This window comes from Heteronotia binoei, chromosome 16, assembly GCF_032191835.1.
Source record: "Heteronotia binoei isolate CCM8104 ecotype False Entrance Well chromosome 16, APGP_CSIRO_Hbin_v1, whole genome shotgun sequence".
In the NCBI taxonomy this organism is placed as follows: domain Eukaryota; kingdom Metazoa; phylum Chordata; class Lepidosauria; order Squamata; family Gekkonidae; genus Heteronotia; species Heteronotia binoei.
In genome coordinates this window covers 44,329,302-44,354,698 of record NC_083238.1, presented here as the reverse complement: position 1 = coordinate 44,354,698, position 25,397 = coordinate 44,329,302, and the positions used below count along the sequence as shown (strand labels likewise).

The 25,397-nt window shown below is 43.6% G+C and overlaps 1 protein-coding gene across 1 annotated transcript in view; it reads right to left on the bottom strand.

Moving 5' to 3' along the window:
* DYTN (dystrotelin) overlaps positions 1-24,574 on the bottom strand; it is a 31,155-nt gene extending 6,581 nt beyond the window's left edge. Inside the window, exons 1-8 of the mRNA XM_060257030.1 lie at positions 24,520-24,574; positions 23,958-24,159; positions 22,151-22,273; positions 20,388-20,505; positions 15,305-15,468; positions 12,666-12,777; positions 11,098-11,243; positions 1,574-1,733 (exon numbers count right to left, since the gene is read on the bottom strand). Coding sequence (XP_060113013.1) covers positions 1,574-1,733; positions 11,098-11,243; positions 12,666-12,777; positions 15,305-15,468; positions 20,388-20,505; positions 22,151-22,273; positions 23,958-24,159; positions 24,520-24,574 — 1,080 coding nt within the window. The remainder of the gene's footprint in view (positions 1-1,573; positions 1,734-11,097; positions 11,244-12,665; positions 12,778-15,304; positions 15,469-20,387; positions 20,506-22,150; positions 22,274-23,957; positions 24,160-24,519) is intronic.
* Between the last annotated feature and the right edge of the window lie 823 nt (positions 24,575-25,397).

Here is a 25,397-nt window from a genome sequence, read left to right as displayed (position 1 = left end):
ACTAACCACAGTCAACCCTGCTTATTCTGAGATCTGACGAGATCCGGCTTGCCTGAGCTATCGACGTCATTTTCAGGAGCTTTTGAGTCAGGTCAATAAATGAGATCAAGGCTTGGAGTTTTGTTGCTGATTCAAAGGAAGGCTTCTGTAGCCCTTTGCTTGCTTCTTTCGATGGTCTTGAAGGATAACATCCCGCCCTTAAATCTTTTATCTAATTTCCAGAATTAATTTTCATTAATTCTTGCAATTTGACCTTCAGCACATGACTCCCACGAAGTCCATAAAATCCCCCAAAGACGATAATAGCTCAAGATGTAATTGACTCAGAAATGATTCTCAGCCTCCTTAGCGATGAAAATTACATGGTAGATACAAAACTGCACGATGGCCAGAAAGGCTGACTCATGTTGTCAAGCAGCACGGGCTAGCCTGCTTTCCCACCCCACACATCCAATTTGCTGATTGCTGATAAAAGGGACTATAATAAATATCATTTTAAAAATTAAAAAAAGGTGGGAGGTCGGCCGTAATTTCACAACTTGAATTTATTATGCAAACTGATCAAGTCAGCTGTATGCATAAAATGGATTGTCTTATTTCAAAAACTGCTTTGGAGGCAGGATTTGGAAGTTCTTTTTGTCACAGACCAGGAATAGTGTGGTTCCTTTTATGGAGTCAGTCTGTCGTGTACTTTTTGTATTATCTCCTTGGACCGATAGTAGATCTCCAGGTTCTTAGTTATGAGAAACCGGCTGCAAATTTTCAACAGCAAATCACTTGACACCCTATACCAGGGATGTCGAACTCATTTGTTATGAGGGCTGGATCTGATATAAATGAGGCTTTGTGTGACATAAAATGTAATGCCAGGTAACAGAGATATAAACTTTATAAAGGACATAGACAAACACAATTAAAGCATGCTTAAAAATTAGCACTCTTGCAATATTTTGTTTATTTAACAGTCCCTGATAACTGGCATCTCTTGCTCTGAATTACTGCATCAAAATCTAGAGACAATGTCTGTGCTGTAGCAACCTTGAGTATGCTATTCAGGTATTGTTCAGGTGTGTATCTGTAAGTTACAAACCTACATTTGATTTACTGACATTCATTACAGAAATCTCACAGTCAGTGCTTTGAGCCTAAGACCCAGAGGAAAATAAGAAATGGCTGGGCATTAGAAACTTTTATACATAAGTTGCTTCGTGTGCTGATCTGTAGCTGCTGTGCAACTGAGAAAGCCTGGCAAAGCATGCTGTGATGCAGAAGGAAGCAAGAGAGGGAGAAGGGAGAAGGTGACAGTGAGTTGCTCACAGTCCTGATAAGAGCCCTATGGGGGGGGTCTGATCCGGCCTATAGGCTTTATGTTTGACACCCTTGCCCTAGATCAAGCACTAGGGTTAGATCAGGAACATGCAATTAACTTTTCATTCTTAAGTGTGGAGCTATTCTAAGCCATTCTAACATGATTCCTCACCTGATGCTGGTGACTATTCTTTTTGGGGTTGACTTCCCCTCCACATCCAGGCAAAAACCGTGCCGCCCCACAAAAGATGTGCCCATTCTTTACCTTAATTTCTTGCTTCACTTTTTGCAGCTCCACTATTAGACATTCCTGGCTCGCTATTAGGTCCTGGATCTTTGCTTGCAGCCTGTGGTTGCTGTCTTCTTGGCCAGAGTGAAGCAGCTGTGCTTTGCCCTTCCACCTGTTCAGCTGTTTCCTCAGGTACCTGCGGGGCAACAACATGGCATGGGGGGGAGGGGGAAGCTATCAGAGAGCTTTCATACATATAGTCAGGGGTGGAATTTGAGCAGGAGCTCCTCTGCATATCAGGCCACACACCCCTGATGTAGCCAATCCTCCAAGAGCTGACAAAAAAGAGCCCTGTAAGCTCTTGGAGGATTGGCTACATCAGGGTACATGGCCTAATATGCAAAGGAGCTACTGCATATAGCTGAATAACTGCCCATTCCCACAGGCACCTGCTTGACAGTTCTGCTTCTCCACCTTTGCTCCATGTGCTCAGAGTTGCCAGCTCTGGATTGGGAAATTCCTGGAGGTTTTTTTTAGGGGGTGGAGTCTTGGGAAGGCTGGGTTTGGAGGGATGGGAGGGACTTCAGCAGGGTACAATGACATGGAGTTCACTTTCCAAGACAGCCATTTTCTCCAGAGGAACTGATCTGTGTTGCCTGGAAATCAGTTCAAATGCCAGATCTCCAGCCATCACCTGGAGGTTGGCTACCCTAATTTGTTTATTTTATTGGATTTATAACCTGTTCTCCCTGGAACCGGTTCAGAGCGGGTAACATCAATTTATAGAACATACAGCATTTTAAAACATTAAGAAATACAATAAATACCCTAAAGATTATAATAATAACAATAAATAGAACAATAACAATAAATACAATAAATGCAATAATAGCAATAAATACAATACGATCCATAAAATACATCTACTATACAGCTAAAAGATGGCTTAAAATCCTATGGTGGGCCAGGGCTATTTTAGTAGCAGGAACTCTTTTGCATATTAGGCCACACACCCCTGATGTAGCCAATCCTCCTGGAGCTTACAGTAGGCCCTGTAGTAAGAGCCCTGTAAGTTCCAGGAGGATTGGCTACATCAAGGCAGGGCTGTCTTAACGCATGGGCCTGATGGGCACTTGCCCGTGGGCCCCATGAGCACAGGGGCCCCATACTAATCTGTGTATGATGCTGAGTACCATCAGAAAGGAGTTAACTTCAGAGAGAAGACAGGCAGCTAACAGAGATGGGGATTGCTCTGTTACGGTTCCTTGTCTATAGAATCCCTTCCTTGTAGCTATTTATCCTGCACCAAGGCTGGTGAACCCACTATTTTCTCCAGGTTTTACAGACCATCAACAGCTGATTTTACACTAACCATCTTGGTTGTTTATATGCCTGTTCTGCTCTTTTATCTATTTTTATTGCTCTTCTCCTACTCCAAGATTTATTACTTTCCTAGCTTTATTGTTCTGCTGCGGACTTCATGGCTTTCAGGGGCCTTCCCTTTTGGATGACAATCTCAACTTCCAAGGTGAAGGACAGAATAAAGCAGAACCCTGATGAGGGGGCATAGAAATCTCCTTGAGGAAGGAAGGGAGGGAGGGAGGACACACTGGAAGCTGAAACACACACAAAGCTGCCTCACATTGAATCATGCTGTTGCTGCGTCCAGGTCAGTATTGTCTACTCAGACTGGTAGCAGCTCTCCAGGGTCTTGAGTGGAGATCTTCCACATCACCAACTGCCTGGTCCTTTTAAATGCAGGCATTGGGTATTGAACCTGGGACTTTCTGCATGCCAAGCTCTTCCACTGACCCACAGCTCCTCCTCCACACAGCCTCTCATCTCATCCAACTGTCTCTACAGTAAACACACACATACAATGGTAAAACCTGATTTCTTTACTCAGAGGGAGGGCTTTTTTGTAGCAGGAACTCCTTTGCATATTAGGCCACACACCCCTGATGTAGCCAATCCTCCTGGAGCTTACAGTAAGCCCTGTACTGAGAGCCCTGTAAGCTCTTGGAAGATTGGCTACATCATGGGGTATGTGGCCTAATATGCAAATGCGTTCCTGCTACGAAAAAAGCCCTGTTCACGGCAGGATGCATATGGCCAATGTCCCACGTAGTTTTCTTTCCAGCTAAAGGACTTTTGTGTCCCTGTTATGTGGCCACACAATTTCTTCTAATCATTTCTCTGATTGTGATCAAAGCATCACCCCTACACAGGAGGGGGGACTGAGAAATTTATGTTCATCTTAGCTATGCAAGGCAGACAACTACTGAAAGTGTCACCCACTTCTTTAGTCTAGCAGACGAATCTGACTGATAAGTACAATGCTCCCTCACTCCCAAGCTGGTTTCTACCCCACTTTCTCTCACACACCACTGAGACAGAGAAGCCGAGATAAATACAAGTGTTAGAGAAACAGTGCACTGGTTGAGCAAACAAGTGTTCTGGAGTGTTTTTCGGCATTGGAGAACTCATCAAGTGCATGCAGCGCAACTCAACAAGGTGACAACTGTGTGCTTGTGCATACCTACTCTCGCTGCGCAGGGTGTTGACGGATTCCTGGGTTTTAATCAATTCAGCCTTGAGAGATGCAAGTTCCTGTAGGGGGAGAGGAAAGGAGAAGGAAATCACGGTCGGCACTTGCAACATGACGAACTCAGCAGAGACACAAAATGAGCGAAAGGATATATTTGGATGCTCAGGATGGCAACAATTAAAAGAAAGGTCTGTGAACAGAGGAAGAGAAAAAACAACACTATGGGTTGGATTCAGACTACATTGGCCGTTTCCACCAATTCCCCCTTCCCACAGCCAACCTTTCTCATATAATTCCTCTGGGACCCCTATGCCTGAAGAGTCACATTTTGTGGAGCTCAGCAGGCTGCAGGAGACGGTGGGGAGGCAGGAAGCTTCCAGACAGTCATTGGGAAATGTAGTTTGGATCCAGCCCAGCAGGCTTTACTACTGAGAATGGCACACTGTGTGCCATTTGGTGACTCCTTCCAATAAAAGCTGCACTAACAGTTGAGTCATGGTTTGATTGCTCCAGGACTGGCCCTAGGCTGTCTGGCACCCTAGGCTAGGCTAACTTCTGGTGCTCTCCTGCACTGATAACATTACCGAGACACATGGGGGGGGTGCCCAATTTGGCGCCCCCAGACAATTGCCTAGGTTGCCTAGGGGCTGGCTCGACCCTGAATTGTTCACAGGGGACATGCAGGAAGTCAAAGAAAAGAAAAACACTTTGGGTTGGATCCCACCAGCTTTTCTCCTCTATCTCATCCCATCTCCCTCCTTATCACAGCCCTGTCCTGTATGGCTTTTGTCAATACACAGCCCGTGACCTCCAGCATAGAGCCTTTTTGATGGTCAAGGGAAATCTGTCCTCCTTTTTCACCAGTGGGAAAGCTGGTTGGAGCCAACTCTTCATTTGCACACACAGAGGTTAAGATGCAACTGAGTAAATATGAACAGGGCTTTTTTGAGCAGGAATGCACAGGAATGCAGTCCCAGCTGGCTTGGCACCATACAGGTGTGTCCTAATATGTAAATAAGTTCCTGCTGGGGGTTTTCTACAAAAAAGTCCTGTGTGAAACGATGGTGATGTCAGGGTGTGTGGCCTAATATGCAGATGAGTTTTTTCCTACAAAAAAGCCCTGCATATGCATCTTCTTATTAATCTCCTATCAAGTGCCCTGCATCCAGCATTCTCTTCTTTGGTTGTTTTTCTCTTCCTCTGTTTCATAGATCTTTCTTTTTAAAAGTGTGTTTTTCCCAGGACTTTTCTTTTGTAGAAAAAGCCCAGCGGGAACTCATTTGCATATTAGGCCACACACCCCAACATCACCATTGTTTCACACAGGGCTTTTTTGTAGAAAACCCCCAGCAGGAATTCATCTGCATTTTAAGTCACACTCCCTGGCACCAAGCCAGATGGAACTAAGTTCCTGTGTGTCGCTGCTCAAAAAAAAGCTCTGGGTTTTCCTATACTGAAAAAAAAATTAGATAGAAGTACACTATAACATTCACATAACTGGAATGGACCTCAAAGCTATTGCAAACTAATTAATTAATTAAATGCAGTACCCCACCATTTTAAAATGTTCGGTGGAACCTGCTTTTTAAAATGCCTGGCAATATAGGGTACCTGAAGGTAAAGATAAAGGTAGTCCCCTGTGCAAGCACCAGTCGTTTTCGCCTCTGGAGTGATGTTGCTTCCACAACATTTTCACAGCAGACTTTTTACGGGGTGGTTTGCCATTGCCTTCCCCAGTCATCTACACTTTCCACCCAGCAAGCTGGGTACTCATTTTACCAACCTCAGAAGGATGGAAGGCTGAGTCAACCTGGAGCTGGCTACCTGAACCAGCTTCTGCCGGGATTGAACTCAGGTCGTGAACAGAGGCCTCTGACTGCAGTACTGCAACTTTACCACTCTGCACCATGGGGCTCTTATAGGGAACCTACTATCATTCAAAATATCCTATAATTATATTAACTGGATTGAATTTCTCCAGGCATCCATCTTGTGATATGCCATATCAACCCCCAACTTTATAACTGCAGGGTACTTTGAGGACTCCTATGTATAAAAAATCCTTTTCTTCTTTATTATGTGTCTCTCACCCCTCTGATAACATTGATCTTCGTAGTAATCTATAGTCAAGGACAAAGGTGCTACATTTAACTTTCTACCTATATTTCTAAACTACACACTCTTTAATATTCTTTTAACTTTCCCCAGGACTTTTTTGTTACCAGGAACTCCTTTGCATATTAGGCCACATACCCCTGATGTAGCCAATCAACCTGGAGCTTACAGTAGGTCCTGTACACAGAGCCCTGTAAGCTCGCAGAGGATTGGGTACACCAGGGGTGTGGCCTAATATGCAAAGGAGTCCCTGCTACAAAAAAAAGCCCTGGGTGGTGCTAGACAGCATGTTTGCCCAGCCAGGCTTCTGATTGGCTGTGCTGATTAAAAGGCATCCTGTTAAATGGACGTTCTGCCTGATATGTAGAATTTTACTATTAGAGTTATGTATAACTTCACTCAGGGCTTTTTTTGTAGCAGGAACTCTTGTTTGATCCCAGCAGAAGCTGGGTTCAGGTAGCTGGCTCCAGGTTGACTCAGCCTTCCATCCTTCCGAGGTCAGTAAAATGAGCACCCAGATTGCTGGGGGGAAAGTGTAGATGGCTGGGGAAGGCAATGGCAAACCACCCCGTAAAAAGTCTGCCATGAAAACACTGTGACAGCAATGTCACCCCAGAGTCGGAAACGACTGGTGCTTTCACAGGGGACTACTTTTACCTTTTTAAATCTAGGAAGGGACCAGTGTTCCCTCTAAGCTGCGTTAGTGTGAGCTAGCTTTTTTAGCTTCTGGCTCACACCTTAGCTCAGAAAAAATGACTCCAGATCAAACTAATTTATGTAGTAGCTCACAGCTTTAATGCCAGTAGCTAATGAAGTAAAATTTTTGCTCACACGACTCCACAGCTTAAATGGAGTATTGAAAGGGACTCAGGTGGCATTACTGTATAATGGAGGTCCACCATTGTGTTCATTACCTGTCTGGATGTGTCTTCTTGACCCCAAAGTTTGCTGTGGTTTTTCATCTGGTGTGTCTCGAATACTTCATTGCCCAAAGGTCTGTTTGATGGCAGGCCTAAACTAGGCACGGAGGGAGAGGGATTAGAGCATGCCAGCTGTTCTGAAGAGACGAGTGGAACAGAAGAGGGGCTGTTGGGAAAAAAAAAGACAAAGGGGGGAGCAATAAGGGGTTGTGTAACAGTGCACTCCTCCATTCATCCCTTCTCAGACAGGATCATGCTAAGTAAGTTCAAAAATAGCACGGTCGGGATTCAAATTAAAAGCGTGGCTGGTTGAGAGCCAGTGTGGGGTAGAAGTTACAGTGTGGGACAAGAGTCTGGGAAACCCAGGTTCAAATTCCTGATCCACCATGTAAATTCGTTGGACAACCTTGAGCCAGCCTCACTCTCCCAGCCTAACCTACCTCACAGGGCTGTTGTGAGAGTAAAATAGAAGAGAGGAGAATGATGTCAGTTGCTTCAGGTCTCCATTGGAGAGAAAGGTGGGGTATAAATGCAGTAAATAAAAATAAGTAAATAGTTTGGGAAGTTCCCACTTGGTGATTCTTTAATAGCAGCCTGCCCCCACTGCTCAGTGCAGCGTAACAGGTTTCTTTTTAACAAAGGGAACTTAATAAAAAGCAAGGAAATTGAAGGGAGGGAACATCAAAATTTATGCTAGGCACACCTGAGACCTTGCGCACATCTAAAGTAGTGTTGTGTGTGAAAGGGAGTACAGGGAACAAGAAGGGTGGGAGGGAACAGAAAGTTCTCTAGAACAGGGGTGTCAAACTTTTGGGTGTCAAATTTTGGGGGCCAAATCAGGCCCCCAGAGGGCTCCCATCAGGCCCCCAAGCAACTGGCTGTCATCTGCTTCCTTCTCCCTATATCTTGCTTCCTTCTGTATAACAGCTTGCTTTGCAAGACTTGTTCAATTGCACAGGAACTACAGAGCAAAACCTCTCTTCCTTCTATTGGCTGAGGCTCCCCCTCACTGGAGAGGGAAGGAAAGAGCCAGAGCTTCCTTTGCCCAGTTCCCTGGATCCCCTGGGAGAAATACAGAGAAAGCATCTTTAAGACCAATGACTGCTAATGTCTTAAGCATGTTTTAATTTTTAAAATATATATATTTGTGTTTGTCTGTATAAAATTTATATCTCTGCTACCTAATCTTAAATAGACAAACACATGGCCTGGCCTGACATGGCTCGGCCCAACAAGGTCTCATTTATGTCAGATCTGGCCCTCATAACAAATGAGTTCGACACCACTCTAGAAGAAAAGGAAAGAGGAAGGGTTTTTCTGCATTCCCATTTCCCTCACATATAACTTCTTGTTTCTTTGGGGAGGGGTTTTTTCTCCACATGAGTTTTTGCTCCCTCTAGTGGTGAATTCAATGCCACAAAGGTTTGTGTACAGCATAAAAACCTGCAGTTTAAATCTGCAAGGAGATATGCCGGACATAAACCTGTGGGATGCTGAATCAACATATGTACAACAGAACCCTCTCCACCCCCTCAAACGAAACAGGAAATTACGATTAAGCAATATGTTAATGTAGAAAAGCTCAAAGAAAGGATAATAGAATAAGTGAAGTAAAATGTATAAAACCTTTACCCAAAGGCAGGGGTGGCCAAACTGCAGTTTGAGAGTGACATGTGGCTCTTCATACATATTGTTTGGTCATCAAAGCCCCGCTGCCCCATTGGCTGGTTTGGAGAAGGCATTTGTCTCTTTAAACCACTTCTCCAAGTCAAGCCAGCTGGCAGCTTGGAGAATGCATTTAAAGTTAAAGTTGCTTTCTTTCCACCTCTCCTTCACCCCATCTATTTGCCTGCCTTCCTTCCTGTCTTGCAGCTCACAAACCTCTAATATTCATATCTTGTGGTTCTCAGACATCTGGGGTTTATTCTATGCGGCTCTTACATTAAGCAAGTTTGGCCACCCCTGCCCTAGGGGAAAAGAAATGGGGAAGAAACCCTCACCCATAAACAAATAGTCAACACAACATATAAATTTCTTAAGAAGTATAATATTGTCCTGCGAAGTCCCAACTGAAGGCAACCTAATACTTCAGCACTGGTGTGGGTCTTTGGGGGGCGTTCTCGGAGGTGGACGGGGACACAAATGATGTTTTGGAGTAGACCCGAACAGGAAATGGCTGGTAGTAGGGTTGTCAATCCCCAGGTGGGGGCAGAGGTTCCCCAGTTTGGAGGCTTTCTCCCGCTGCTTCAGAGTCATGGGGGGGGGGGGAGGGAAATGACTGCTGGGCACTCCATTATTCCCTATGGAGACCGATTCCCATAGGGTATAATGGAGAATTAATCTATGGGTATCTGGGGCTGGGAGGGGGCTGTTTTTTGAGGTAGAGGCATAATCTGAACTCCACTGGAGAACCAAAATGGAACCAACAAGCAACATTAAGAGCCGTGCTGACCCTCTGCGGAGGAGAATTTCACCCTTGTAAAGTCTGAGCACTTGTTTTGTTAATGGCCTTGTTTGGGTTCATAAACTTAATTGTCAACAATGGGGGAATGCAGGACGGGGTTGAGCAAAGGGCAAGCGATTCAAGTTGCTAAAAGACCTCACCACGGAACTATAGATCACAAGGCTGCAAGTCTGAAATTGAGGCTAAATTGGAGTCTTCCTCCCGCTCTGAAAATTCAGAGGATTACTTCAGTTTTTGTCATTAGTAAACTCACAGAGTTCCTAGAGAGATCTAAAGTCCACTTTACCCTCTCTTCTTACCTGAGGCCATAAAAGAATGTTAGATGCACAGTGAGGCAGTTAGATGCTCCATAAACAGGTAGTCAATTTTTATTGTTATGGCGAAAGCTATCCTGAAATTACCAATGCAATCAGAGTTTCTTTCGCCCTAAGGGGAACCACTGTATTTCCTATCTGCTGCTACCCTCTTTCACTACTGGCCTTTATTTCTGCCTGTCTTCTTTTATTACTTCATTTTGATAGGGCATTTCTAATGATTTACAAGGAATTCAGTGCCATTTTAAATTACAAGAGATTATTTAAAAACACATAACCTATATATCAGAGCCCTGTAGCGCAGAGCGGTAAGCTGCAGTACTGCAATCGAAGCTCTGCTCACCACCTGAGTTCGATCCTGGTGGAAGCTGGGTTCAGATAGCCAGCTCCAGGTTGACTCAGCCTTCCATCCTTCCGAGATCGGTAAAATGAGTACCCAGCTTGCTGGGGGGAAAGTGTAGATGAATGGCTTCCAAACCAGGGGATCACGCCCTTGGAAGGTTTTGAGAGCTTGTTTAAGTTGTGATGTAAAAATCTGAAAGGACTTTGGACACCCCTCTTTGAGAAAGAGATTGGAAATGGTGCAATAAGCTACAAGCCAGCTCCAGGCTCCGTCAGAGGTAGATATTTTATTTTATATATTTATGACCTTGGATTATTATCCCGCCCTCTCTGCAAGTGGACTCAGGGCAGCTAACAATCTGTTCAAATGACTTCAACAATAAATACAATTAAAACATTTAAAAACGTTTTATGGATACTGTGGAGTCTTCATGAAATGGAAGATCAACTCTGGCACTTGATTATACAAGCGCTTTTCTGCACTAAACACTTTTTTTATAAAATCAAATTTTGTGAAGTATATTCTATAGGTGCTTAGGCGCATTGCATTATGAAATTCAACTGATTGTTGCACCCAGTTAAGTCATTCATGAATATAGTGTGCGTAAACCACATGCTATAAAAGGCTTTGTGAAAAGTTTTTTTTTTAAATTCTGTTATATTATTTTTGTTATTATATCACAGTTTTTTCCTGCCTCCCACCTGGGGATTGGCAACTCTAGCCAGGGGTGAGCAAAGAGCTCTCTGCACCAGACTAATCTAGCATTCTAGAATCCCAACGGTCAGGTCCCAGTAAAGTCACCAGCCGGGGAAAGAGCAATGAGGCTTCAACAGGCAGTGCGTCATGATCTGCTCACAGTGCTGCATTGTGGGAAGGGACGTCTCCTTCTCCCGTCACCATCAAGGCCTTCCTCCTCCGAGCTTCCTTCCTTTTGCAGCGTCCTTGAAACAGATTGTTTCGAATGGTGCGGAAGAACAGCTTTGTGTTTTTCTTTGCCGACACCTGCCAGAAGGAGACATTAATCGAGAAGGGTGCTGGGTCAATGCAGGAAGCTGCCTTGGTGCCGAGCCAGGCCCCATGGTCTACGTAGCTTGGTATTCCCCAACCTGACTGGCAACAATTTTCTAGGGCAGGGGTGGCCAAACTGCAGCTCTTTCAGACATATTGGATGGCTCTTGAAACCCCCACTGCCCCATTTGCTGGCTTGGAAAAGGCATTTCTCTCTTTAAATCACTTCTCCAAGTCAAGCCAACCAGTGGCTTGGAGAACACATTAAAAGTTTAAAGTTGCTTTATTTCTACCTCTTCTTCCCTCCTCCCATCTATTTCCCTGCCTTCCTGCCTGCCTTCCTAGGGTCTGCACTGGAAAATACGTGGAGACATTGAGTGTGGATCCAGGAGAGGGTGGGGTTTGGGAAGGGGAGAGACCTCAGCATGGAACAGTGCCCTAGAGTCCACCCTTCAAAGCAGCCATTGTCTCCAGGGGAGTTGATCTCCACCAGCTGGAGATCAGTTGTAAAAGTGGGAGATCTCCAGGCCCCACCTGGAGGCTAGCAACTTTATGCCTGCCTGCCTTGCAGCTCTCAAACATCTGATGTTCATGTCTTGTGGCTCTCAAACATCTGGCATTTATTCTATGTGGCTCTTACATTAAGCAAGTTGGTCACCCCTCTTCTAGGGTCTCAGGCAGAGAAGTAGGCTGGGAAGGCTGCAAGCAAGGGTAAAACTGGGGATGGGGGGAAGCCGGCCTGGGGATGAGGGGAAGCCTGCCTGATTTGCAGCTCTCAAACATCTGATGTTCATGTCTTGTGGCTCTCAAACATCTGACATTTATTCTGTGTGGCTCTTACGTTAAGCAAGTTGGTCACCCCTCTTCTAGGGTCTCAGGCAAAGTAGTCTTTCTCAGTTCCTGCTCCCTAAAGTCCTTCCACTGGAGAGCCTCGGAATTCAATATGCCAACTTCTGCTCTCCCAGCTGAGTTCGCTGTCCCCCTTAAACACTAGATCATAAGTGTTAAAGAATCAGCAGGCGACTCTTCATTGCCCTGTCTTCTCTTCAAGAAGACAGAGAATCTATGCACTTAAACAACTGATGCCTAGTCCAGATTGCACTGAGCTAATGATGGCTCTTTCTCATTTCCCTGCTGTTTGCAAAATTGCAGAGAGAGGCAAACTTGGCGATGATGCCAGCAGCAGCCAAACCAGGCAAGTCTGACAAAGAGCAGCTGAGGTGCAGGCTGGGAGGGCTGCAAGCAGGGGGGAAACCGGGGATGGGGGGAAGCCGGCCCGGGGCCCCTAAAGGTGTGGGGGCCCATAGGCCAGGGCCTACTTGGCCTAGTTGTTAATCCAGCTCTGCCCAGCTGGAAGCAAATTCATGGATTCCCTCCATCAAAAGCGAAACCAACAAACCCAAAGCCATGATTTACCGGCATGCAGTGCTCCATCACAGGGTGAGACATCTTGTGGGGCTTGCTCATCTGCCCAGTGAAGAAACAGACCTGGCAAATGTCAAAGTTCAGGCACTTCAAACACTGATACCTGGCCAGAACAACAACAAAAAAAATCCAACAAAGATCAAATTCACTAGTAAGAGTTCAAAACTGCCGAAATTTTGTCTCCAACGTACAAGGCCCGTGGGGTCTCAGAGTGGCTTAACCCAAAATGGAGGAAAGGGACTGTAGTAATTAACCTAAATGGAGGGGAATTGGCTTTGGTAACAGCTTGTGGGCTGAATCCCAGGACATATTTGAAGAAGATGATGATACTGGATTAATACTCCGCCCTTCTCTCTGAATCAAGAGTGGCTTACAACTCCAGGTGGACTTGTGAAAGGGCTAAAATGTTTTGGCAGATGATTCAGCAAGAGATTTCTAAGATTTTGGGATATGAATTCAACAAAGTGGCAGAGATTTTTCTGCTGGGATTACAAATGGAAAAATTTCCAAAAGAAGATAGAACTTTAATATGGTACTTGCTCTCAGCTGCTAGGACATTGTATGCGCAGCTGTGGAAGCAAGAAAAAATACCAGAGAAGTGGGATTGGATTACAAAAGTTATGTCATGGAGTGAAATGGACAAATTAACAAGAAAACTAAGAGACTATGATTTGGAACTTTTTAAGTTGGAGTGGAAGAAATTCAGAAGATATGTAGAAAAAGAGTGGAAAATAAAAGGACATTGGACAATCTTTGATGATTAAGATTTTTAAAATAAGAATATAACTTTTGGGTTTTTTTGTTTTTTCTTAATAGTTAAGGGTACCTTTAATACTTGTTTTTTTTTAAGAAACACTGGCGGGGGTCAAGTAACGGAGGGAGGGGTGGGGGGAAAGTAAGATATGGGGTAGAAAGGTTTTTCTTTTACTTTAAGCTTTTATAAGTTGTAGATATAGTTCTGCTACCATATGTTATTAATAAAATTGTCTATACATAAAAAAAAGAGTGGCTTACAACTCCTTCACCTTCCTTCCCCACAACAGGCACCCTGTGAGGCAGGTGGGGCTCAGAGAGTTCTTACAGCAGCTGCTCTTTCAAGGACAACTCCTACGAGAGTTGTGGCTAACCCAAGGCCATTCCAGCAGCTGCAAGTGGAGGAGTGGGGAATCAAACCTGGTTCTCCCATATAAGAGTCTGTGCACTTAACCACTACACCAAACCAGCTCTCTTTGCAACTTTTAATGTGTGTGAGGTCTTTTTTTGAGAGGGTTTAGGTGAAGGAATAAATGCTTGTGTGCTGTTTTTGTGGGGGGTGGGGGGTTTGGCCACTGTGTAACACAGAGTGTTGGACTGGATGGACCATTGGCCTGATCCAACATGGCTTCTCTTATGTTCTTATGCTTTAAAGAAAATAAAGGGCAAACTGCACAATGCCTGCAGGGAGGGAGGGCTCTTTCAGCATCTGATCTGTTGGTATGTCTGGCTTTTGGCATATGTGGCTGTGAGTTCCCCTTGGCAAGCCCATTGAGACTTTTCTTAGCATCTTCCATTTGTCTTTACTCGGGCTGGACATATCCCTTCATTCCCAGCTACTGTGCCTTCTCAGAAACTCCAGCGCAACAGTGTCCGAGTCTACAGAGTTGTTGTAAAGTTGAATGATGTTAGGAGATGGAAGTCTCCCACATGTAATATGTGAAATAAGGTAAAATACCATTGTTGTGATAAAGAACTAATTCCAGGAGGGTTAGTGCAGTGGAAGGCTTAGTGCAGAAGCTGAAGATGCAGCTTGGATGGGGATATATATGGGAATCTACAGAATGCAGAGCCTGTGACTGGACAGGGAATGCAAAGACCTGCATTAATTTCTCCTCTCTCATGATGTTCATTGAGTATCTTTAGGAAAGTCGCTCTAAAGACAGAAGAGTTACCAATATTCCAGTCTTATCTATAACAGAAACATACCTTGCCTTATGCCTTACTGCATTTCTACTGTGTTTCTAAGTAACAATATGGGATTCTTAGAGCCCAAACCAGATTTGACTGGTCAAGGCACCTGCAAAGCAGAATTTCTTTCTGTGTTATAAATCCTGACCAATGAACTGATGCCAACCTGGGAAGATGTATCCGTAGTGTGTAGCTGGTTCTCACAATGAAATTATGCAGGATGTTGCAGCCAATGAGTATGTGTATACGCCAACATGTGCAGCTTAGTATGCAGGCTTTGGCTTAGCTCTGCTCTCCATTTATTGCAATAAACTCCCCCCTCCTTCCTCCTCCATTGCACTTTGCTGAGTGTTTCTATTAGTTAAGAACACTTAAAGGCACAGATTTGTACAGTTAGATACCTACAATACTGGTTGACCATTACAGTTTTTCCCAAAGAATCCTGGGAACTGTAGTTTGGTGAGAAATTTCTAGCCTCCCCTCCTGGAATTACAGGTCCCACTCCCAACCTTACCTGGGAAAGATGGATGACAAAACAACTTAATTGGATGCTCTTAGCCTGTGAATAATTAGAAACAGGGGTTCCAACTTATTGTGCATAACAGGGTCCAGCTCTGAGTTGTGGCCTCTACATATTGCTGTAATACACATAAAATCATTAATACTGTAATGATAATACAATGCACCTTAGTCCAATGATGGGAAAGGTCTTGCAAATGTTACATTTGACCTGGTGTGCAACCATTTCTGTTACTGACAGTCTGTAGCAGGCGGGGAGCCAAAGTAGGATGGCGGGTTGTGTTTGGAGCCAAGACAGGAATCTCTCTTCCCCAATTGCTGCCGTGAGAACCTGGAAGGCAATTCCAGCCATTAACTTAGGCCTATTACTCACAAGTGTTTTCCCCTGTTTTCACTGTACATGTCCATAAGGTTTGTTTTTCATTCAACATTTATTTTTTCCCCTTCTGCTCTCAGTTTGCTTTCTGGTTGCTGTTTCTCCAGGTTTTCTGAGAATGCTTTTGTGTGATTTTCCCCTTCTTTTGCTTCCAAGCTGAAAGTCATTCAAAAGTGTACAGATTCCCTTGGACACCTTTTTGCTGGCCCTCAAAGGTCACTCCCTCATCCACACTGAGGTCATTCCACCCACACTGCACCTTCCGCCATCCTCCACCCTTCATTGGTGTACAAACTCTATTGATTCTTTTTTCCCTTGTTTTATTTATTCATTTATTTATTTTGACAAGCGGCATGAGTCTAGCGATATAAGGCTGTTGCTAGTCTTGGATCGCTGAATTAAAAAATTACCATGACAGTAGGAGTTTAAAAGGAGTTGCACGAGGTTTAGTTAGACCATTTTGGCTGCCTCCACATTAAAATGGTGGCTGAGCCAAATGAACCTTCTGCAAACTGACAGTCTTAAGAATCACTTAGGACCGATCCATTTGGAAGAAAGAGTGCAAACTGGCACACAAGAGGCTTTAAAAATGCCAAGATTATGACCAGTGTGCAGGATCAAATTAGATTAAACCATGTAGAGAAAACCACACAAATTTGCAAGGGAGGGCAAGAAATTAGTATTACTGCAAGCTTGTAATGCCTATCATTGGATTCTACTGTGCAATTTGTGTGCTCAATGTATTCCCCCCATATTTTGAGAGCCTGTTTTTGGTCACTAGTGCTGTACTGCTGGAGAAGTACCTTTTCTGCCAGCAAAGAGTAACATGGAATACAAAAACAACTGTATGGATTCCAAATAAAACTTCAATTACAAATAGTAAGTCATTTTCATTCATATACAAACACGACTACAGAACATGGAATGCTCAACATTGTACAATACGATATACACAAAAATGAATAGGTTCAAGGTAAATGGCAGAACCAATAGTCCACAGAAACCAGAATCCAAATTCTACTAGTGGATGGAACTTCAAAGGCCAAATTCCCTTTCAAGCATTCAGTGCTTCCATTTCTGTTGGATCTAATTCTCATCCAAAAAAGGTTGGTTCAGAGATGTATATGTTCTCTCAATGCATTGCTAGCTAATATTGACCGCGTTCAGGGCTTTTTTTGGAGCAGGAACTCCTTTGCATATTAGGCCACCCACCCCTGATATAGCCAATCTTCCTGGAGCTTACAGTAGGCCCTGTACTAAGAGCCCTATAACAGGCATGTCCAACTTTGAACAGGTCGTGATCTATTTTTTCCGGACAAAAGTGCTTGTGATCTACCACCATGAAAATTAAGTTTCAAATTAGATTTTAACCCACCAAAGTTGGGTTCCACTCTCCCATTTACAATGCACCTTCTGTCATTTACTGGTAAGCAAAATAAGCAAAAACAAAACAGAGAGACAAAGATTCAGAAAGAACTGCGAACAGTTTTTCTTCAATTTTTATTGTTATAACTTTCTTTAACTGTCTTAATAACTTTCTTTAACTTTTATTGAGTAATTTGTGTTAAATGTAGGTAAAGTATTGATCCAGGCTGATCTTGCACAATCTTTAAAACTTCGCTCTTGCTAATTAGTGAGACGTCTTTGCAAAAATTTGTGCCTACTTAGCCACCTTACACCTGTGTGAAAAATGATTTCCCCTGCCCCTTCATCAAGAGTAAGACTGAAAAGCTGTCTTTGAAGTGATCTTCCACGAACTGAATTTACAATTTTGAAAATGATGTCCATGACAGTCTTTGTATTGAGTCTCTTGCTTGCCAAAACTTGCTGGTGGATGATGCAGTGGTAAGAAAGGAAATTTGGAAAGTCGTCATGCTGTCTACAGAGGCCTATGAAACTGTTAACCTCACCTGTCATTGCTCTTGTTCCATCAGTAGTGATGGAAACAAGTTTATGCAATGGAATATTACACTTTGTCACAAAAGAATGGAAAGAGCTGAATATTTCCTGACCAGTAGTTCTCCCTTTTAAAGAAATCATTCCAAGTAATTCTTCTTTAACACTTGAAGTCTTCAAAAACCATCCAGATAAAGACAAGTAACTGGGCTATGTCTCTTATATATCTGTAGATTCATCCAGTTGGAGTGAGAAAGCAACACAAATTGAAACATCCTCCAACAATTGTTTAGTTGTGTCTCCACACATCTTTTCTATTCGCCACACGATGGTGTTTCTTGACAATTGTACATCTTGAACAGCAGCTATGATCTCTTTCTTATTCTTAAATCCTTCAAAAAGATTGTCTGCTGCGTCAAGAAAACAATCTTTTACAAATTCTTCATTGAAAGGTTTGCATTTATTTGCGATCAGGTTGCTGACCTTGAAGGATGCCATGGTTGCACTGATCGAATGTGACCTTGGCTTCGCCATCAACTGTTGCTGCGCAGGCAATTTAGATTTAAGTTCTTTGAGCTTCAGTTTACAAATTTCACTTTTGGGTGGAAAATCAGCATCAAACATTGCTATGTGTCAGGCTCTGTAACTCTATCATATTAAAATTATAAAATACTAACCAAATGGACTCTTCATACTAACCTAAAGCCTTTTGTTGTACTGTAGCTAGCATGCATATCAAAGGGGGACGTTTGAAGTGTTAACTTTGTTTAGGTTGTAAAAGGAGCAAAGGAATGCGACCGTTAGTAGATACCGTGGCAAAAAAGATAAGCGGCAAAGATAAAAGATAAGAGGCAAAAAGATAAGCGTAAGCTCTCGTGTGAAAGTTTGCACCTTCACTCCCTGTTGTTTTGAGAATAGTGGCTTTGTTTAGATATTGTTTTGATGTAGATTCCTTAAGACTAAGAGACACCCAGTCCCAGGTATTAGTCTCAACTTTTGTATCCAGCTATGCGTTTCCAATAAAGTATACATTGTTTCAATGAATACTGCCTTGAGTCTCCATGAATACTGCCTGACACTATGCAGAGCCTGACACTATGCAGAGCCTTATAATGATGCTCCAGATTACCCTTTTTGGGCAAGGATACAGCAGCGTTACAAAGTAGACAACAACACTTTTCTTTCACCGTGATGAAGAAGTGGATGTGAGTGGATTTTGAATTTTTTGTCAGGTCGTTCACAAAGGGTTAAAATGGATGGATATATTTCCTCCGTGAAGATCTTAAATACTGGCACCCCTCAGGGATGTGTCTTGAGTCCACTTCTTTTCACTATTTACACGTCTGATTGTGTTTCTAGCAGTCTGAGTAACAAAATCATTAAGTATGCAGATGATACAACGTTGGTAGGGCTCATCTCTGAGGATGATGAGTCTGCATATAGGAGGGAAGTTCAACAGCTGTCCCTTTGGTGTAAAGTAAATAATCTTATTTTTAATATAAGTAAGACGAAGGAAATTATAGTGGATTACAGGAAGAACAGTTTGGACATCCAGCCGCTGTTTATTGATGGTGTTATGGTAGAACAGGTGACAGAATGGAAGTTTCTGGGAATTACCATGAAACAGGATCTAACATGGGGGGGAAATACTTTAGCTCTAGAGAAAAAGGCCCAGCAACGACTATACTACTTAAGACTCTTAAGATCACTACAACTGTCAGGGAGTCTGCTGGTTGCCTTTTATCGTAGTTCCATTGAGAGCATTTTATCTTATTGCCTCTGCGTGTGGTTTGGGAGCTGCACGGAAGCAGAGAGAAGGGTGCTCCAAAGAGTGACGAGAAGAGCACAAAAGATTTGTGGATGTTCTCTCCCCTCATTGGTGGATCTGTATAATATGGGATGTAAAAGGAAGATAAAAATGATCCTAAGGGACCCTTCACATCTGGGCCATTTGCTATTTGAGATCTTACCGTCAGGTAGACGATATAGAGTGTTGAAGGCTAGGACAAACAGATTTAAGGACAGTTTCTATCCAAGTGCTGTGGTTAGGCTAAATGCAGGGTTATGAAGGATTATCTGTTTTAGATATATTTAAATGGTTTAAATGGTTTTAATGGTTTTATGAATGTTTATCTGTTTTAGATGTATTTAAATGGTTTTAATGGTTTTAATGGTTTAAATGGTTTTAGATGTATTTAAATGGTATGAATATGAATATGTGTGTTTGATGTGTCGGTATGTTTTGTGGAAGAGCACCTCATTTCGTTGCTCTCTTTTTGTTGAGAACAATGACAATAAATTTATCTATCTATCTATCTATCTATCTATCTATCTATCTATCTATCTATCTATCTATCTATCTATCTATCTATCTATCTAAGTAGTCCATTAACCATTCATCATGAAAGTTGTAGGTTTTGCTCTTTGGAACACTCATCTTCGTTATACTGGGGTGCTAAGTTAACACTGGCTGAATCTGGTCCAAAACTGTCACTGTCTCAAAGTATTAAAGATCAACAGGAACTGAAGATCTCTGGATGATGCCAAAACCACACATGCAGTTCTAAAAGTAAAAATAAGAATTCATCATATGAATTCATCATACCAATAATAAAATACCACCATACCAAACAATCATAAAAAAACCCAAACACCTGTCCAGCAAACCATGAGACCAAGTGGGGCTGGTGATCTACCTCTGACCCCTCCGTGATCTACTGGTAGATTGCGATCTACCTGTTGGACATACCTGCCCTATAAGCTCTTGGAGGATTGGCTACATCAGGGGCAGGTGGCTTAATATGCAAAGGAGTTCCTGCTACAAAAAAAGCTCTGGCTGCATTTCACAATAAATTCCTTTCTCATGGGCTGACAATGCAAAGACTTGCTGTGGTGTCCAAAGACTACACAAAATCATTTGTGTATCTTTCCAGGCAAAGGGTGCCAGTGAAATAAAATTAAAGCTAAATTCCGCTTACCCCACTGAAACAACCAAGTGTTGCCGTTTCCACATAGTTTAGATTACAGTTTTCTCCCACTGCTGCCAAGATCTGGAATGAAGGGGAAAACGCAGCATTACTGCAGTCCCTGCACAAAAGTCAGCTGTGATGTACAAGAGAATGGTAATTGAGTAAAACTGATTCAAATTGGCAGCTGTGTTGGTTTGAAGGAAAAGAACAAAGTTTGAGTCCAGTGGCATGTTTAAGACCAACAAAGTTTAATTCTGGGTAGATTCAGATGGGCAGCTGTGTCGGTCTGAAGCAGGGGTGGCCAAACTGTGGCTTGGGGGCCACATGTGGCTCGTTCGCACACATTGTATGGCTCTCGAAGCCCCCACTGCCCCATTGGCTGGCTTGGAAAAGGTATTCCTTTCTTGAAATGACTTCTCCATGCCAAGCTAGCAAGGGGCATGGAGAATGTATTAAAAGCTAAAGTTGCTTTCTTTCCACTTCTGCCTCCTTCCTCCCTCTGCCATATTCCTTCCTTCCTTCTGGCTCTCAAACATCTGACATTCATTTCTTGCAGCTCTCAAACATCTGACATTTATTCTATGTGGCTCCTACATTAAGCAAGTTTGGCCAGCCCTGGTCTGAAGCAATAAAACAAAGTTTGAGACCAATGGCACCATTAAGACCAACAAAGTTAATTCTGAATTGATTCACATTGGAGCCATGTTGGACTGAAGCAGTAGAATAGAGTTAGACCGATTTTGCACTCACCCTTATGCTGCTCTCACATCCATCTTCTCAGCGTGGCATCCTCCCGATTTCCCACTAACTGTGTCGGGGCTGTAGCAAACATTGCGGTTTTCACGCGGCAAACGGAAACTGGTTTTTAGCAGTTTCCATATGCTGTGCGAAAACCACGATGTTTGCTGCAGCCCTGGTGCAAATAGTGGGAAATTGAGAGGATGCAGCGCTGAGAAAATGGAGGTGAGAGCGGCTTAAGGGTGAGTGCGAAATCAGTCTTAGAGTCCAGAGGCACCTTTAAGACCAGCAAAGTTAAGCCCTGAATATAAGCTTTGGTGTGCCTGCACACTTCTTCAGATACCATGCATATGAAAGCATACACCCAGAATTAAAATTTGTTGGTCTTAAAGGTGCCACTGGACTCAAACTGGGTAAAATGAATAACAACGATAGAAATTGGAATGACAGATGTTAATTTAAATGGAGGCTTGCAAGCTGCTCATAGGCCTGTGACTCTTGAAGCCCCCACCGTCCCAACAGCAAGCTTGGAGAAGGCGTTTCTCTCTTTAAATAATTTCTCCAAGCCAAGCCAGCCAGTGGCTTTGAGAATGCATTTACAGTTAAACTCACTTTCTTTCCACCTCTCCCACCCTCCCCCATCTGTTTGTTTCTCTTCCTTTCTTGCAGCTCTCAAACATCTGACATTTATTCTATGTGGCTGTTACATTAAGCAAGTTTGGCCACCCCTGCTATAGAGAGACAATCAGCCTGGGAGATACTCATCATCTGTCCCACCCTGCAAAGCACACAAGCTGTGTTACCTGTAGCAAGTCTGTCAGCAGGTTCCTCACACCATTTCGAGTAATATGAACACTCTGGCTGGACTCCCTTCCTGAAGAGGTTGCATAAAGCCGAAAGAGTGCTGCCGACATCAGAGAATACCCGTTAGATTCAGTCAGCATTCACTTCATCAGATGCACAGTGTTCATTGGACAGGAAAAAGTATCTATGCTCAAAGGTGTAGATCTCTATTTTTTGGTGCTTTGTATAACCCTCCAGGCAGAAGGCAGAGAAATAATGTCCCCTGACCTCTGTATTTGGTGACCAGGCTGTCTCCCGATAGAACGATCAAAGCCGTTGCAGCTGATCGAGGCTGGATCAAACCCCTTCCATTCCTACAATGCAATGGAAATATCGTGACCCGGGGACAAGAACAAGGACAATGGCTGCCACACGGGCTAAATCATTATTTTTTTCTTAAAAAGCACACACCATGCTATCTCTGAGATGAGGATATCACAAAATAGCAACAAAGCAATGTATGCAAAAAAAAGAAGCTTTTGTAACCACAGCAGATTAGCTGTATATTATCCTGGGAGAATGAATGCAACAGGGGCACACAGTGTGAGATCCTGTAAATCTAGGATTGCCAGGTCTGTGTTGGAAAACACCTGGAGACTTTGGGAGGTGGATCCAGGAGAGGGTGGGGTTTAGTGAGGGGAGGGGCCTCAGCATGGTACCAGGGCTGGATCTGGGGGGGCAAATGGGGGTGCTTGCCCCAGGTGCCAAAGGAGGAGGGGTGCCATATTGGATATGGAGTCCATTGTATTCTATGGGACCATAAGATAGAATGGCCCATAAGGGGGCGCCATTTTTAATTTCCCTCCCCCTCAAAAAATATGTAGATTCGGTCCTGCATGGTACAATGCCATAGAAACTGTGGCTTGGGAGCCACATGCAGCTCTTTCAAACATACTTTGTGGCTCTCAAAGCCTCCACTGGCTTGGAGAAGGCATTGGTCTCTTTATTTTATTTATTTATTTTTTTTGCATTGGTCTCTTTAAATCACTTCTCCAAGCCAAGCCAGCCAGGGGCTTGGAGAACACATTCAAAATTAAAGTTGCTTTCTTTCCACCTCTCCTTCCCTCCACCATTTCCTTCCTTCCTTCTCTCAAACACCTGACATTCATGTCTTGTGGCTCTCTGACATCTGGCATTTATTCTATGTGGCTCTTACATTAAACAAGCTTGGCCACCCCTGCCATAGTAGCTACCCTTCCAAGCAGCTATTTTCTCCAGGGAAGCTGATCTCTGCCAGCTCGAGATCAGTTGTAAAAGCGAGAGATCTCCAGGCCCCACCTGGAGACCGGAAAAAAATTATACAAGCGCTGTGTACAATATAAAGAATTCTCTATAAACTCTCCAGAAAATTTGCTATAACATGAATTATTTTTGTGCACTCAGTACAGAATTTCACTTAATGCTGTTTACAAACACTGAAGTAATCCAAACATTCCATAAGCACAGTATCCAATCAATCCACAATTATACAAATACAGAATCCACAAACAAGTTCAACATAGTCTGGAGCAATGAAGGTAATGAAGGAGAACTGCGAGCCAACATGAGATACTGATGGTGATTTGTAGCTGTAGCTCTGAGCAATGGTTCCAGATAAGCAGGGGTGGAATTCTAGCAGGAGCTCCTTTACATATTAGGCCACACACCCCTGATGTAACCAATCCTCCAAGAGCTCACAAAAAAAAAGCCCTGCAAGCTCTTGGAGGATTGGCTACATCAGGGGTGTGTGGCCTAATATGCAAAGGAGCTCTTGCTAGAATTCCACCCCTGTAGATAAGTAAATATGCAGTCAGACGAAGGTGCATAGAGGCACATGAAATGTGAACCCACATGATTGTGAAATTGAACTGGAATTCATGATTTATTCTACGTAATAGCAGTGCTTGTCAACACGTCAGACTGGTGATTAATTAGTATCTTGGAAGAAATTACCTTCACTGCTCTGGACTGCCAGTAGAGAGCAAAGTGTTCATTGCTTCCCCCTCCCCGCCCCCTCACCTGTCATATGCGGCAGTTAGGAGGCTCAGAGTCAGCTCAGGGGCCTTTGGCTCCAACTGGCCTGGTGTCTCCAACCGGACTCTCTCAAAAAGCTCCTTTAGCAGCACCAAGAGCCGCTGCGGTGGAAGAGAGCTTTGTGTCTCAGTCTGGCATTGGCGGATTGGCAGGACGCGGTGAATCAGAGAAACATTTGACAAATGCACTGTGAAAAGTCAAATGAAGGGTTACATTCTAAACTCCCACCTGGGGTTGCCAGGCCCGCTCGCCTGTCTGGCTGAGGGATTTGGGGGGTGTTCCAGGGGTGGTCAGGGACATCATGCAACGTCCCCAACACGATAAGATCACCTGGAAGTTACATCATCATTTGGGAGACATTGCATGGCAGTGTTCCTGTTTAGGGGAGGCCTTTCCCCCACTGGCCAGCTGGCCCGTAGCAGAGAGGAGCCCCCCAAAACTGGGGAATCCTCAGTTGGGACCTGGGGGCTGGCAACCCTATTTCCACCATTGTTCTTAGGAACAATTTCCAAAGTCTGCCATAACTCTCAACGAACAACAGTTGTACCTCGGCTTCCCACACTAGATGCTTCAAAGATCTCCCCGAACTCAACACCGGTCATAACCAGGAGTGGAATTCTAGCAGGAGCTCCTTTGCATATTAGGCCGCACACCCCTGATGTAGCCAATCCTCCAAGAGCTTAAAAAAAGAGCCTTCTAAGCTCTTGGAGGATTGGCTACATCAGGGGTGTGCGGCCTAATATGCAAAGGAGCCCCTGGTAGAATTTCACCCCTGATCATAACTTTTATTTTGAAGCTCTTCAAACAGTCATGGGCCAGCTGAAGCTTGGGGGAGAAGGTTTTCCTACTTCTCCCACTTAAAGGTTTGAAGGCCAAGGGGGAAAAGGGGGGCGGGGAGGTGTTTGGGTTTTTTTGCTTGTTTTCATAGGATTGGGGGGGGGATGCGAAATTTGGGGGAGCATTTAAAAAATTCCTATGAAATATTTTATCTTAGAGAATGAGTAAAATGCATCTTAAGGGAAAGTTTTTGGCATTCTAAAGGTATACTATGAAAAAGTTTCAAATTTCACAAACATGACAAAGGACACAATTTTACATGATAGCTATGATAAAGGATGCTTTTTGTGTTGTTCGACAGAGAAAAAGAATTTTCAGCCCAAATGCAACCTCATTCTGTTCCACTACTCACACTGGCATAGAATTTGTACAGCACGTAGCTTCAGAGCTGTTCTGTAGACAGAATTCGGGATGGAATTCAGAGCCTCTGTGAAGAAAATGCACAAACGCCACAATCAAATGATGCTTGTTTCACTGTCATTTAAAAAGGCCATCTTTTCTAGTGAGAGTTAAAAGGACACTACAGCCAGGAATGTGGAAGGGGATTCTAAATTGGGATGTGGCAGTACGTGTCTGCAGGGATGCTTT